At 45.3% G+C, this 15266-nt stretch overlaps 1 protein-coding gene and 1 pseudogene across 2 annotated transcripts in view; one reads left to right on the top strand and one right to left on the bottom strand.

The window, feature by feature from the left end:
- Positions 1 to 1687: 1687 nt before the first annotated feature.
- The window catches only part of LOC141116953 (NACHT, LRR and PYD domains-containing protein 3-like), a 291452-nt gene continuing 277873 nt past the window's right edge, over positions 1688 to 15266 (bottom strand). For both annotated transcript variants that reach the window (XM_073609472.1, XM_073609473.1), the window contains exon 12: positions 1688 to 2006. In XM_073609472.1, the coding sequence (XP_073465573.1) occupies positions 1919 to 2006 (88 nt within the window). In that variant the 3' untranslated portion in view covers positions 1688 to 1918. The remainder of the gene's footprint in view (positions 2007 to 15266) is intronic.
- Positions 14861 to 15029, top strand: LOC141120771 (U2 spliceosomal RNA; annotated as a pseudogene).

The following is a 15266-nucleotide window of genomic DNA, read 5'->3' on the forward strand; positions in this document are numbered from 1 at the left end:
TTTTTCAGTTTGATGCGCATTATATGTGACGTTACATATCACCGGTATTGTGGTAATATTGATGTTTATTGAGATTTCCATACATTAGAGGGTTCCACAATTATTGTTAACTTATTGATTAGTAAGTTAGCGCTGCATTCTTTTTTGTGGTGTAGGAACACATAACAGTGCTTAGTGGCAGGCCTTTTACTGACACTTTTTTAATTTACCTCCAGTAGTTTATTGTAAATAGTAGTGTGGTGATTACGTATTATACTAAAGATCAGCATGTGGCATTAATAAACAGACGGATTTCAGTTGTGCCCCACCAGGCCGGCCCCCATAGACAAGGTGCCTATCTGCTGAGTTCAACTGCCCATCCCTGCACTCAGTGCACGGATGGGCACTGATTGTAAGCACTGATAGGCAGCACTGATTGGCACTGATAGGTGACACTGATTGGCAGCACTCATGGGCACTGATGGGCACTGATAGGTGGTACTGGTTGGTAGCACTGATTGGCAGCACTGATAGGCACTGCATGGTGGCACTGATAAGTGGCACTGGTTGGCACTAATTGGCAGCACTGATTGGCACCGATAGGCAGCACTGATAGTTGTCACTGATGGGCTGCACCGATTGGGCACTGATTGTCACTGATAGATGGCACTGCTAGGCAACACTGATTGGCAGCACTGATAGGTAGCACTGATTGGTGGCATTGGTTGGCACTAATAGGCTTTACTGATTGGCAGCACAGGTGGACACTGCTAGGAAGCACTGATAGGCACAGATTTATGGCATTGGTCGGCACTGATAGGCAGCACTGATGGGCACTCATTGGCAGCACTGATGGGCACTGATAGGCAAAACTGATGGGTACTGATAGGCAGCACTGATAGGTGGCACTGATTGGAAGCACTCTTGGGCACTGATTGGCACTGATAGGTGGCATTGGTTGGCACTGACTGGCGGCACTGATTGGCACTGAAAGGTGGCACAGATTGCCTCTGATAGGTGGCATTGGTTGGCACTGACAGGTGGCATTGGTGGGCACTGACAGGTGGCACTGATTGGCACTGATGAGCAATGATTGGCACTAACAGGTGGCACTGATTGGCACTGATGGGCACTGACAGGTGGCACTGATTGGCAGCACTGATAGGTGGCATTGGTTGGCAATGATAGGTGGCACTAATGGGCATTGATCTAGGAGAAGGGAAATTTCCCATTGAGCAGTCAGCATGTAAGAGCCACTCAGTGCGTGAAACTGTAATATAATGTCACTGCTTGGTGGGAGGAGCTGTTAGAACTTGGAGCTGATATCGGGGGTGGGTGGGACCGAACAGCTAGCCTATTAAACACAAGCCAACGGGATAGGGGCTGGGCAGGCCGCTCCGTGTGTGGCTCCGCCCCTTTCTATCAGCTATCAAACACCAGTCAAAGGAATAGGGTCTGGGCGGGCCGCTCCGTGTATATGGCTCCACCCCCTTTCTTAAGCAGCCCAATAATTGTAAGTAATGTAATGTAATGTAATGTAATGTAATAATAAGTGTTTAATAGCTGATAGAAAGGGGCAGAGCCACTTACATGGAGTGGCCCGCCCAGCCCTTGACATCAGCATGTTTGATAGGCTAGTTGTTTGGTCCCGCCCACCCCCGACATCAGCCCCGAGTTTTCACAGCTCCTATCTGCAAGCAGTGACATTACATTACAGTTTAAAGCACTAAGTGGCTCTTCCATGCCTCCCTGACTGCTGAATGGGAAACTGTCTCACAGACAGCTCCCAATACAGTCTCTTGCAGCATCTTACAGCAGATCTCCAGACACACATTAGGGTGTGCCCAGGCTATGGGTTTGTCATATGATTCTCCTCATCATCCACAGCAATGTCCCGACTCCATTCACAGCTGCAGCAGAGATTCTTTCTCTGGGGTCATCATGTGATAACCTTCAGTCCTCGTGGGAGGGATTCCAACTCTTTCAGTTCTCTTTTAGCTTCTTCTGACAAGCGAATGTCCCTGAGTCTAGAAGAGAAGATAGAAACAATCAGCAGATCTCAGCAGATTAATTTAATTTCCTTTATTCTCTGAAGTTATATAATGAGAGATATGTATGATTTTTATTATTATTCTTCACAGGTATAATTACTGATAAAGGACCTCCTGCCAAATGTCTGACTTTAGAACTTTCTGTAAATCCTTCAGCAATCAGGTTCTGTCTTTTTCTATGGTAAGTCATACAATGTAAAGCAGACACTGAACACAGAGATCAGAGATTATATGAATCCATGAAACTACAGCTCTATCCCTCTATCCATAATCATTTATATCAGGGTGTATGTTATAACCTGCACAGACTGATGGACAGATACACACAATGACATGATGATGGATGGACACTGACTGATAGATGCAGATTGGCAGGATGTACAGACATACAGTATCTCACAAAAGTGAGTAATCCCCTCACAATTTTGTAAATATTTTCTTCTATCTTTTCATGTGGCAATACTGAAGAAATGACACTTTGCTACAATGTAAAGTAGTGAGTGTACAGCTTGTATAACAGTGTAAATTTGCTGTCCCCTTAAAATAACTCAACACACAGCCATTAATGTCTAAACTGCTGGCAACAAAAGTGAGTACACCCCTAAGTGAAAATGTCCAAATTGGGCCCAATTGGCCATTTTCCCTCCCCGATGTCATGTAACTAGTTAGTGTTACAAGGTTTCAGGTGTGAATGGGGAGCAGGTGTGTTCAATTTGGTGTTATCACTCTCTCATACTGGTCACTGGAAGTTCAACATGGCACCTCATGGCAAAGATCTCTCTGAGGATCTGAAAAAAAGAATGATTGCTCTACATAAAGATGGCCTAGGCTATAAGAAGATTGCCACAACCCTAAAACTGAAGCTGCAGCACGGTGGCCAAGACCATACAGCGGTTTAACAGGACAGGTTCCACTCAGCACAGGCCTCGCCATGGTCGACCAAATAAGTTGAGTGAACGTGCTCAGCATCATATCCAGAGGTTGTCTTTGGGAAATAGACGTATGAGTGCTGCCAGCATTGCTGCAGAGGTTGAAGGGGTGGGGGGTCAGCCTGTCAGTGCTCAGACAATACGGCACACACTGCATCAAATTGGTCTGCATGGCTATTGTCCCAGAATGAAGCCTCTTCTAAAGATGATGCACAAGAAAGCCTGCAAACAGTTTGCTGAAGACAAGCAGACTGAGGAAATTGATTACTGGAACCATGTCCTGTGGTCCGATGAGACCAAGATAAACGTATTTGGTTCAGATGGTGTCAAATGTGTGTGGCGGCAACCAGGTGAGGAGTACTGTTGAAAGATAAGTTTGTCTTGCCTACAGTCAAGCATGGTGGTGGGAGTGTCATAGTCTGGGGCTGCAGGAGTTCATTGAAGGAACCATGAATGCCAACATATACTGTGCCATACTGAAGCAGAGCATGATCCCCTCTCTTTGGAGACTGGGCAGTACTCCAACATGATAACGACCCCAAACACACTTCTAAGATGACCACTGCCTTGCTTAAGAAGCTGAGGGTAAAGGTGATGGACTGGCCAAGCATGTCTCCAGACCTAAACCCTATTAAGCATCTGTGGGGCATCCTCAAATAGAAGGTGGAGGAGCACAAGGTCTCTAACATCCACCAGCTCTGTGATGTCGTCATGGAGGAGTGGAAGAGGACTCCAGTGGCAACCTGTGAAGCTCTGGTGAATTCCATGCCCAAGAGGGTTAAGGCAGTGCTGGAAAAATAATGGTGGTCACACAAAATATTGACACTTTGGGCCCAATTTGGACATTTTCACTTAGGGGTGTACTCACTTTTGTTGCCAGTGGTTTAGACATTAATGGCTGTGTGTTGAGTTGTTTTGAGGGGACAGCAAATTTACACTGTTATACAAGCTGTACACTCACTACTTTACATTGTACCAACGTGTAATTTCTTCAGTGTTGTCACATGAAAAGATAGAATACAATATTTACAAAAATGTGAGGGGTGTACTCACAAAGAGAGAAAGAGAGAGAGAAAGAGAGAGAGAGAGAAAGAGAAAAAGAGAGAGAGAGAGAGAGAGAGAGAGAGAGAAAGAGAAAAAGAGACAGAGAGAGAGAGAGAGAGAGAGAGAGAGAGAGAGAGAGAGAGAGAAGAGAGAGAGAGAGAGAAAGAGAGAGAAGAGAGAGAGAGAGAGAGAGAGAGAGAGAGAGAGAGAGAGAGAGAGAGAGAATCACTTTAAGAATTTATAATATGCTTGATTTGTTTTTTCCTTCTTGGATGGCTTGTTTCAATTCCTGGGAAATCGAAACTGTTGGATATGTGACGACACAAACTACTCATAAGAACACAGAAAGATGCTCAAAATAGGCCTTCGTACCAAAACCAGTCTGAACTGACCAGATACTGCTGAATTCAATTTTTTTGCCAGTCACAAGAAGTATACAACCATTTAACTGTTCCCTTGCTACTAAGAAGATATGAATGCTGATTGGACTAAACTATACGGTCACACCTATAATGCCCCGTACACACGGTCGGATTTTCTGATGGAAAATGTCCGATCGGAGCGTGTTGTCGGAAATTCCGACCGTGTGTGGGCTCCATCGGACATTTTCCATCGGATTTTCCGACACACAAAGTTGGACAGCAGGAGATAAAATTTTCCGACAACACAATCCGTTGTCGGAAATTCCGATCGTGTGTACACAAATCCGACCGACAAAGTGCCACGCATGCTCAGAATAAATAAAGAGATGAAAGCTATTGGCCACTTCCCCGTTTATAGTCCCGACGTACGTGTTTTACGTCACCGCGTTCAGAACGATCGGATTTTCCGACAACTTTGTGTGACCGTGTGTATGCAAGACAAGTTTGAGCCAACATCCGTCGGAAAAAAATCCTAGGATTTTGTTGTCGGAATGTCCGAACAAAGTCCGACCATGTGTACGCCCTATAACACGCCTAGACCTTATGCATTTTTATATGTATAAAATTGTATAGCCTGTAGATGTAACCTCAGAAACACTTTCACTTTACTGCTTTATTGAGAACTGTGTATTGTGTTTCTCCACTGCAGTGTCTGGAATAAAAGCACCGTTTCCTTTTTATCTATTTGGGCTCACTGTCTCCTCAGAAAAAAGTTTTGATTTGGAGACTCCCTAACCTGATTTAACATTTCTCTGAACAGTCCTTTTTGTAATTTTGGGGGGAAAGAGGGTTAGGGCCAGGACACCCTTAAGTAGTTGTAGGTTCAATTGGCAGACTCCTAGACTTCAATAGGAGGACAGCCGTACAAGGAAAGGGCACAGCAAGGCCCTACACAAGCACGTGCAGGAATGCTGTCTCCTATGGCAACAGTCTTTAACAGTTCCTAACCCAAACGTAACAGTTTCTTTCAGCTTCACTACAACTGCCTTTTGTAGTTCAACACTGAGCTCCTGGTCTCTCACTAGACCTTCTGATTCACTGACTCTGAATCGCTTGAGCTCCTCCAATCTCTGCAGTGGTATCTGCCCCTCAAGTGTCACCCACGTTTCCCTGCTGGGTCCCTAGCTTGGCACTCCAGATACTTCTAAAGCCTCACCCCTGCTGACCGTCTCGGTCCCTTGCTTGACTCACAAGGCTGCTCTGCAAGCGTGCTGGTTGGGTCCCCGACTTGATCACTGCCTGAAGTTTCCCGATTCTCCACTGTGCCCGTTCGGTGAAAATGCTGCTCCGGTACTTGCTTCAGTTACTCACTGTGGTCCCTGGTAATAAGATGTTTGATCCCTTAGAGGTGACAGCTTCCCTTCTATCTCTGACCATGACAGGTTCCCTGGCCCGCAGAACTGTCACTTCTGGTTGGACTGCAAGCCGCAATCCCAACCCTGTGCTGCCTTCTTACTTCTGGATAGGCCCTCACACAGCTTGGCAGCTTCACACCCCCAGGATAGGCCCAATCTCTAGTCTAGCAGCCCGGGGCATATGACACACGTCCACCCAGACAGCCGTCCAGGTGGCACAGAACATAGATCACCTGACTCCACCCGAATATATAGGCTCTCTCAGCAGGCCAAGGGATTAAAGAAAACCCCTGCCCATTGGCTAAGACACCACATATACCCATAACCTGACCTTGGGTTTACCTTCTCATATCTAGTACCACCAAGTGCCCGGCCACCTAGTGGTAGAAGAGAAAAGTACAAGGCCAAACTTAGGGAGAAATCAATGGATCTCTAACAACTAACCAGGGTAATTACTCCTGGTGAGTAAATTTGTGAGGAGCATCTCTGACTAAGCCCCAGGGTGCTACATATATATTACAGATGGTGCACCCCTTACCTGATCCCCCATTTGTGTCCTGGGCTTACCTGTCCTCTTCAGGAGACAAAGACATCCATCAGTGTTGTCAGGATGGTGAGTGAAGAGAAGACAAAAACATTTGTCTCTCAATCTTCCCTAAGAGCAATGAATCCAGAATCTCTGAGCACTTCCAGATTTAGAGCTTTCAGATTGTGGCTGGAAAAACATCTGATTAGGTCCAATCTGTACTTGATCTATGGAGTGCAGAGGAAGCATTACTGGTCCAAATGACCCCAGATGCCTTCATAACGAGTAGATTGTTGCCATTTCATATCTGCACCTAATTTTGGTATCTATTTACCCGACTTAGTCTCATCTTTTATAATTTTCAGAAATGTGTTATATTTTATTTTCTTTGTGTGCAATTAAATTAATGTGAATACATTTTTACTGAATATATAGCCTTGATAAACAGTTACCATAATGTCATGTGCCAAACAAGTTTTTATTCTACAGGTCTTTAGCTTTCAGAAAATGTATAATGGGGTTCTCCATCAGGCAAAGGCTTAAATTATATTTATAGCCATGAACAAAACATTACATTTACATATTTAAGCTTAAAGTCCTTACATGTGGTGGCTGCATTAGTTTTATTTTTTAGAAAGTACATAAAGTACCTGTTGATCTTACTAGAAATCCCATGTCCTTATTTTTTTCTTAGCAAACAGTAATATTAGTTTCCTTCCAAGCAATTGTCTATATGCTTCTAATTTCCTCCACACTCCAGGTAATGGAGATGATGACTGAAGACATGTTTGTATTCCAAATCATTTGCACAGTCTAGGTCAGTGATGGTGAACCTTGGCACCCCAGATGTTTTGGAACTACATTTCCCAGGATGCTCATGCACTCTGCAGCATAGTTAAGCATAACGGGAAATGTAGTTCCAAAACATCTGGGGTGCCAAGGTTCATCATCACTGGTCTAGGTTGACAACACTATTCCTCCATATACACAGTGCAGTCAGTGTTGTCACCCTAGGGCAGGAAGTGTCTTACTGGCAGGATCAGCAGGAGAAGATAAAGGGAAAAAGGAAGAAAAGTCTGAAATAAGGAAATGAATGCCTCAAACCCATCTTAGGACTGATAAACTGCAAAGTATTACATTTCTGGGGTTTAGATATCCTTTAACCACCTCCAACCCAGGCCAGTTCTGACATTTTTCTCCTATATGTTAAAAATCAGCATTTTTATGCTGGAAAATGACTCTGCTGGAAAATATATACATTATTTATTTTTTTTAAGAAGGAGCTTGGCACTCCAGATACTTCTCAAGTAGGGATGAACTTCGAGTTCAAGTCGAACTCATGTTCGACTCGAACATCCGCTGTTCGCCAGTTTGCCGAACAGAGAACAATTTGGGGTGTTTGCAGCAAATTTGAAAGCCGCGGAACACCCTTTAAAAGTCTATGGGAGAAATCAAAAGTGCTAATTTTAAAGGCTTATATGCATGGTATTGTCATAAAAAGTGTTTGGGGACCTGGGTCCTGCCCCAGGGGACATGGATCAATGCAAAAAATAGTTTTAAAAACGGCCGTTTTTTCAGGAGCACTGATTTTAATAATGCTTAAAGTGAAACAATAAAAGTGCAATATTCCTTTAAAAATTTCGTACCTGGGGGGTGTCTATGGTATGCCTGTAAAGGGGCGCATGTTTCCCGTGTTTAGAACAGTCTGACAGCAAAATGACATTTCAAAGGAAAAATAGTCCTTTAAAACTACTCGCGGCTATTAATGAATTCTCGGTCTGACAATACACATAAAAGTTCATTGATAAAAACGGCATGAGATTTCCCCACAGGGGAACCCCGAACCAAAATTAAAAAAAAAAAAAATGGCGTGGGGGTCCCTCTAAATTCCATACCAGGCCCTTCAGGTCTGGTATGGATATTAAGGGGAACCCTGGCCAAAATTAAAAAAAAAAAATGGCGTGCGGATCCCCCTCAAAATCTATACCAGACCCTTCAGGTCTGGTATGGATTTTAAGGGGAACCCCGTGCCAAAATAAAAAAAATGGCGTGGGGTCCCCCCAAAAATCGAGACCCTTATCCGAGCACGCAACCTGGCAGGCCGCAGGAAAGGAGGGGGATGAGAGAGCGCCCCTCTACTGAACCGTACCAGGCCACATGCCCTCAAAATTGGTAGCCCCCCAAGGCACCTTGTCCCCATGTTGATGGGGACAAGGGCCTCATCCCCACAACCCTTGCCCGGTGGTTGTGGGGGTCTGTGGGCGGGGGGCTTATCTGAATCTGGAAGCCCCCTTTAACAAGGGGACCCCCAGATCCCGGCCCCCCCTCTGTGAAATGGGGAATGTCACAGGGAAGTCCCCGTCAAGTCCCTGTGCGTCAGAGGGGGTGGGGTCACCGGGTGGCCCCGCCCTCCATTATTTAAGAACCGTCAGAAGACGAGAAGCGTCACACAGTGAGAGAGCCTCCCATCATGGATGCGGAGCAGCCCGAGAAGAAGAAGGGAAGAAGGGAAGAAGACGCCGCAGAGGAAGATGACGGACGAGAACAGCAGAGGAAGAACCAGAAGAAGAAGATGGAGGAAGAAACCGAAGGAAGATAGAGGAAATAAGATAGAAGAAAGGAATTGTCAAAAACTGTCTCGTCATTTTTAACATTTTTGACAGTTTTTTTGTGAAATGGTAGGGGTACTTTTGTACCCCCTTACCATTTCACACAGTGGGGGGTGGGATCTGGGGGTCCCCTTGTTAAAGGGGGCATCCAGATTCTGATAAGCCCTTCCGCCCGCAGACCCCCACAACCACTGGGCAAGGGTTGTGGGGATGAGGCCCTTGTCCCCATCAACATGGGGACAAGGTGCTTTGGGGGGGCTACCCCAAAGCACCCTCCCAATGTTGAGGGCATGTGACCTGGTACAGTTCAGGAGGGGGGGCGCTCTCTCGTCCCCTATCTTTTCCTGCAGCCTGCCAGGTTGCGTGCTCGGATAAGGGTCTGGTATGGATTTTTGGGGGGACTCCACGCCATTTTTTTTTAATTTTGGCGCAGGGTTCCCCTTAAAATCCATACCAGACCTGAAGGGTCTGGTATAGATTTTGAGGGGGACCCCCAAGCCATTTTTTAAAAAATTTTGGCCGGGGTTCCCCTTAATATCCATACCAGACCTGAAGGGCCTGGTATGGAATTTAGGGGGACCCCCCACACCTTTTAAATTTTGGTTCAGGGTTCCCCTGTGAGGAAATCCCATGCTGTTTTTATCAATGAACTTTTATGTGTTTTGTCAGATCGACAATTCATTAATAGCCGTGAGTAGTTTTAAATGACTTTTTTTTCCTTTGAAATGTCATTTTGCTGTCAGACTGTTCTAAACACGGGAAACATGGGCCCCTTTACAGGCATACTATAGACACCCCCAGGTACGAAATTTAAAGGAATATTACACTTTTATTGTTTCACTTTAACCACTTGCCGACCGCCTAACGCACATATACGGCGGCAGAATGGCACGGGCAGGCAGAATCACGTACCTGTACGTGATCTGCCTCCCGCGGGCGGGGGGTCCGATCGGACCCCCCCCCCGGTGCCAGCGGCAGTCGGCATTTGACTGGGAGCGTCGGGAGGCGAGGGGGAGACCATCCGATCGTGGCCCCCCCCTCGCGATCGCTCCCAGCCAATCGGAATCCTCCCCTGCCTGTGTGTAGTTTCACACAGGCAGAGGATGTGATGTCATCTCTCCTCGGTCTGGCAGTTTCTGTCCCAGCGCCGAGGAGAGAAGACATGTAAGTGCACAACACACACACACACAGTAGAACATGCCAGGCATACTTTACACCCCCGATCCCCCCCGATCGCCCCCCGATCCCCCCCCAATCACCCCCCCCCCTGTCACAAACTGACAGCAAGCAGTATTTTTTTTTTTTTTTTTCTGATTACTGATTGGTGTCAGTTTGTGACAGTTACAGTGTTAGGGCAGTGAGTATTACCCCCCTTTAGGTCTAGGATACCCCCCTAACCCCCCTAATAAAGTTTTAACCCCTTGATCACCCCCTGTCACCAGTGTCACTAAGCGATCATTTTTCTGATCGCTGTATTAGTGTCGCTGGTGACGCTAGTTAGGGACGTAAATATTTAGGTTCGCCGTCAGCGTTTTATAGCGACAGGGACCCCCACATACTACCTAATAAATGTTTTAACCCCTTGATTGCCCCCTAGTTAACCCTTTCACCACTGATCACCGTATAACTGTTATGGATGACGCTGGTTAGTTCGTTTATTTTTTATAGTGTCAGGGCACCCGCCGTTTATTACCGAATAAAGGTTTAGCCCCCCGATCGCCCGGCGGTGATATGCGTCGCCCCAGGCAGCGTCAGATTAGCGCCAGTACCGCTAACACCCACGCACGCAGCATACGCCTCCCTTTGTGGTATAGTATCTGTACGGATCAATATCTGATCCGATCAGATCTATACTAGCGTCCCCAGCAGTTTAGGGTTCCCAAAAACGCAGTGTTAGCGGGATCAGCCCAGATACCTGCTAGCACCTGCATTTTTCCCCTCTGCCCGGCCCAGCCCACCCAAGTGCAGTATCGATCGATCACTGTCACTTACAAAACACTAAACGCATAACTGCAGCGTTCACAGAGTCAGGCCTGATCCCTGCGATCGCTAACAGTTTTCTTGGTAGCGTTTTGGTGAACTGGCAAGCACCAGCCCCAGGCAGCGTCAGGTTAGCGCCAATACCGCTAACACCCACGCACGCACCGTACACCTCCCTTAGTGGTATAGTATCTGATCGGATCAATATCTGATCTGATCAGATCTATCCTAGCGTCCCCAGCAGTTTAGGGTTCCCACAAACGCAGTGTTAGCGGGATCAGCCCAGATACCTGCTAGCACCTGCGTTTTGCCCCTCCGCCCGGCCCAGCCCAGCCCAGCCCACCCAAGTGCAGTATCGATCGATCACTGACACTTACAAAACACTAAATGCATAACTGCAGCGTTCGCAGAGTCAGGCCTGATCCCTGCGATCGCTAACAGTTTTTTTTGTAGCGTTTTGGTGAACTGGCAAGCACCAGCGGCCTAGTACACCCCGGTCGTAGTCAAACCAGCACTGCAGTAACACTTGGTGACGTGGCGAGTCCCATAAGTGCAGTTCAAGCTGGTGAGGTGGCAAGCACAAGTAGTGTCCCGCTGCCACCAAAAAGACAAACATAGGCCCGTCGTGCCCATAGTGCCCTTCCTGCTGCATTCGCCAATCCTAATTGGGAACCCACCGCTTCTGCAGCGCCCGTACTTCCCCCATTCTCATCCCCAACCAAATGCAGTCGGCTGCATGAGAGGCATTTTCTTTATGTCCTCCCGAGTACCCCTACCCAACGAACCCCCCCAAAAAAGATGTCGTGTCTGCAGCAAGCGCGGATATAGGCGTGACACCCACTATTATTGTCCCTCCTGTCCTGACAATCCTGGTCTTTGCATTGGTGAATGTTTTGAACGCTACCATACACTAGTTGAGTATTAGCGTAGGGTACAGCATTGCACAGACTAGGCACACTTTCACAGGGTCTCCCAAGATGCCATCGCATTTTGAGAGACCCGAACCTGGAACCGGTTACAGTTATAAAAGTTAGTTACAAAAAAAAGTGTAAAAAAAAAAAAAAACACATACAAAAATATAAAAAAAAAAAAAAAATAGTTGTCGTTTTATTGTTCTCTCTCTCTCTATTCTCTCTCTATTGTTCTGCTCTTTTTTTACTGTATTCTATTCTGCAATGTTTTATTGTTGTTATGTTTTATCATGTTTGCTTTTCAGATATGCAATTTTTTATACTTTACCGTTTACTGTGCTTTATTGTTAACCATTTTTTTGTCTTCAGGTACGCCATTCATGACTTTGAGTGGTTATACCAGAATGATGCCTGCAGGTTTAGGTATCATCTTGGTATCATTCTTTTCAGCCAGCGATCGGCTTTCATGTAAAAGCAATCCTAGCAGCTAATTAGCCTCTAGACTGCTTTTACAAGCAGTGGGAGGGAATGCCCCCCCCCAATGTCTTCCGTGTTTTTCTCTGGCTCTCCTGTCTCAACAGGGAACCTGAGAATGCAGCCGGTGATTCAGCCAGCTGACCATAGAGCTGATCAGAGACCAGAGTGGCTCCAAACATCTCTATGGCCTAAGAAACCAGAAGCTATGAGCATTTTATGAATTAGATTTCGCCGGATGTAAACAGCGCCATTGGGAAATTGGGAAAGCATTTTATCACACCGATCTTGGTGTGGTCAGATGCTTTGAGGGCAGAGGAGAAATCTAGGGTCTAATAGACCCCAATTTTTGCAAAAAAGAGTACCTGTCACTACCTATTGCTATGATAGGGGATATTTACATTCCCTGAGATAACAATAAAAATGATTTAAAAAAAAAAAAATGAAAGGAACAGTTTAAAAATAAGATTAAAAAATAATAATAATAAAGAAAAAAAAAAAAAAAAAAAAAAAAGCACCCCTGTCCCCCCTGCTCTCGCGCTAAGGCGAACGCAAGCGTCGGTCTGGCGTCAAATGTAAACAGCAATTGCACCATGCATGTGAGGTATCACCGCGAACGTCAGATCGAGGGCAGTAATTTTAGCAGTAGACCTCCTCTGTAAATCTAAAGTGGTAACCTTTAAAGGCTTTTAAAAATGTATTTAGTTTGTCGCCAATGCACGTTTGTGCGCAATTTTAAAGCATGTCATGTTTGGTATCCATGTACTCGGCCTAAGATCATCTTTTTTATTTCATCAAACATTTGGGCAATATAGTGTGTTTTAGTGCATTAAAATTTAAAAAAGTGTGTTTTTTCCCCAAAAAATGCGTTTGAAAAATCGCTGCGCAAATACTGTGTGAAAAAAAAAAATGAAACACCCACCATTTTAATCTGTAGGGCATTTGCTTTAAAAAAATATATAATGTTTGGGGGTTCAAAGTAATTTTCTTGCAAAAAAAAAATATTTTTTTATGTAATCAAAAAGTGTCAGAAAGGGCTTTGTCTTCAAGTGGTTAGAAGAGTGGGTGATGTGTGACATAAGCTTCTAGATGTTGTGCATAAAATGCCAGGACAGTTCAAAACCCCCCCAAATGACCCCATTTTGGAAAGTAGACACCCCAAGCTATTTGCTGAGAGGCATGTCGAGTCCATGGAATATTTTATATTGTGACACAAGTTGCGGGAAAGAGACAATTTTTTATTTCTTTTATTTTTTTTTGCGCAAAGTTGTCACTAAATGATATATTGCTCAAACATGCCATGGGAATATGTGAAATTACACCCCAAAATACATTCTGTTGCTTCTCCTGAGTACGGGGATACCACATGTGTGAGACTTTTTGGGAGCCTAGCCGCGTACGGGACCCCGAAAACCAAGCACTGCCTTCAGGCTTTCTAAGGCCGTAAATTTTTGATTTCACTCTTCACTGCCTATCACAGTTTCGGAGGCCATGGAATGCCCAGGTGGCAAAAACCCCCCCAAATGACCCCATTTTGGAAAGTAGACACCCCAAGCTATTTGATGAGAGGTATAGTGAGTATTTTGCAGACCTCACTTTTTGTCACAAAGTTTTGAAAATTGAAAAAAGAAAAAAAAAATTTTTTTTTCTCGTCTTTCTTTATTTTCAAAAACAAATGAGAGCTGCAAAATACTCACCATGCCTCTCAGCAAATAGCTTGGGGTGTCTACTTTCCAAAATGGGGTCATTTGGGGGGGGTTTGTGCCACCTGGGCATTCCATGGCCTCCGAAACTGTGATAGGTAGTGAGGAGTAAAATCAAAAATGTACGCCCTTAGAAATCCTGAAGGCAGTGATGGGTTTTCGGGGCCCCGTACGCGGCTAGGCTCCCAAAAAGTCCCACACATGTGGTATCCCCGTACTCAGGAGAAGCAGCTAAATGTATTTTGGGGTGCAATTCCACATATGCCCATGGCCTGTGTGAGCAATATATCATTTAGTGACAACTTTGTGCAAAAAAAAAAAAAAAATTTGTCACTTTCCCGCAACTTGTGTCAAAATATAAAACATTCCATGGACTCAACATGCCTCAAAGCAAATAGCTTGGGGTGTCTACTTTCCAAAATGGGGTCATTTGGGGGGGGGTTTATGCCATCTGGGCATTTTATGGCCTTCAAAACTGTGATAGGTAGTGAGGAGTAAAATCAAAAATGGCCTGTGTGAGCAATTTATCATTTAGTGACAGCTTTTTGTAATTTTTTTTTTTGTCATTATTCAATCACTTGGGACAAAAAAATGAATATTCAATGGGCTCAACATGCCTCTCAGCAAATTCCTTGGGGTGTCTACTTTCCAAAATGGGGTCATTTGTGGGGGTTTTGTACTGCCCTGCCATTTTAGCACCTCAAGAAACGACATAGGCAGTCATAAATTAAAGGCTGTGTAAATTCCAGAAAATGTACCCTAGTTTGTAGGCGCTATAACTTATAACGGCAGAGGTGATCAAATACCATCAAAAGAAAGCTCTATTTGTGGGAAGAAAAGGACGCAAATTTCGTTTGGGTACAGCATTGCATGACCGATCGCTTCTCGGCCTTTTGGCTAAGATCAAGTGTAGTATCGACTTTAGCCCTTAGGGGTGTCTCTGCTTCACAGCTAGGACGTTGAGAACCACTTGTATCTATCCAAGCTAATTGGTCCTTGTGGGGTACCCTCTGCTCGGCCTGGTAGGATCGTTGATTAAATTCAGCTTCACCTACTTGCTGCTATTGGGTTAGAGGCTTAGCCCCCACAGGGAACGAGATTGCGGTCTTCCCTCCTCCCCCACTCCGCATTACTACCTCCGGGCAGTAGATGCTAAAGCCTTTTTAAAGGCTAGGAAAAAGAGCGAAGACGTCGAGGAACCAGAAGGAAGCCGCCTAAGAAACATCTGAAGCGACATCCAAATCCTTGACGATGGGGAAGAGCGAAAAGAAGACCGGAAAAGA

This window comes from Aquarana catesbeiana, linkage group LG13, assembly GCF_042186555.1.
Source record: "Aquarana catesbeiana isolate 2022-GZ linkage group LG13, ASM4218655v1, whole genome shotgun sequence".
Taxonomy (NCBI): Eukaryota; Metazoa; Chordata; class Amphibia; order Anura; family Ranidae; genus Aquarana; species Aquarana catesbeiana.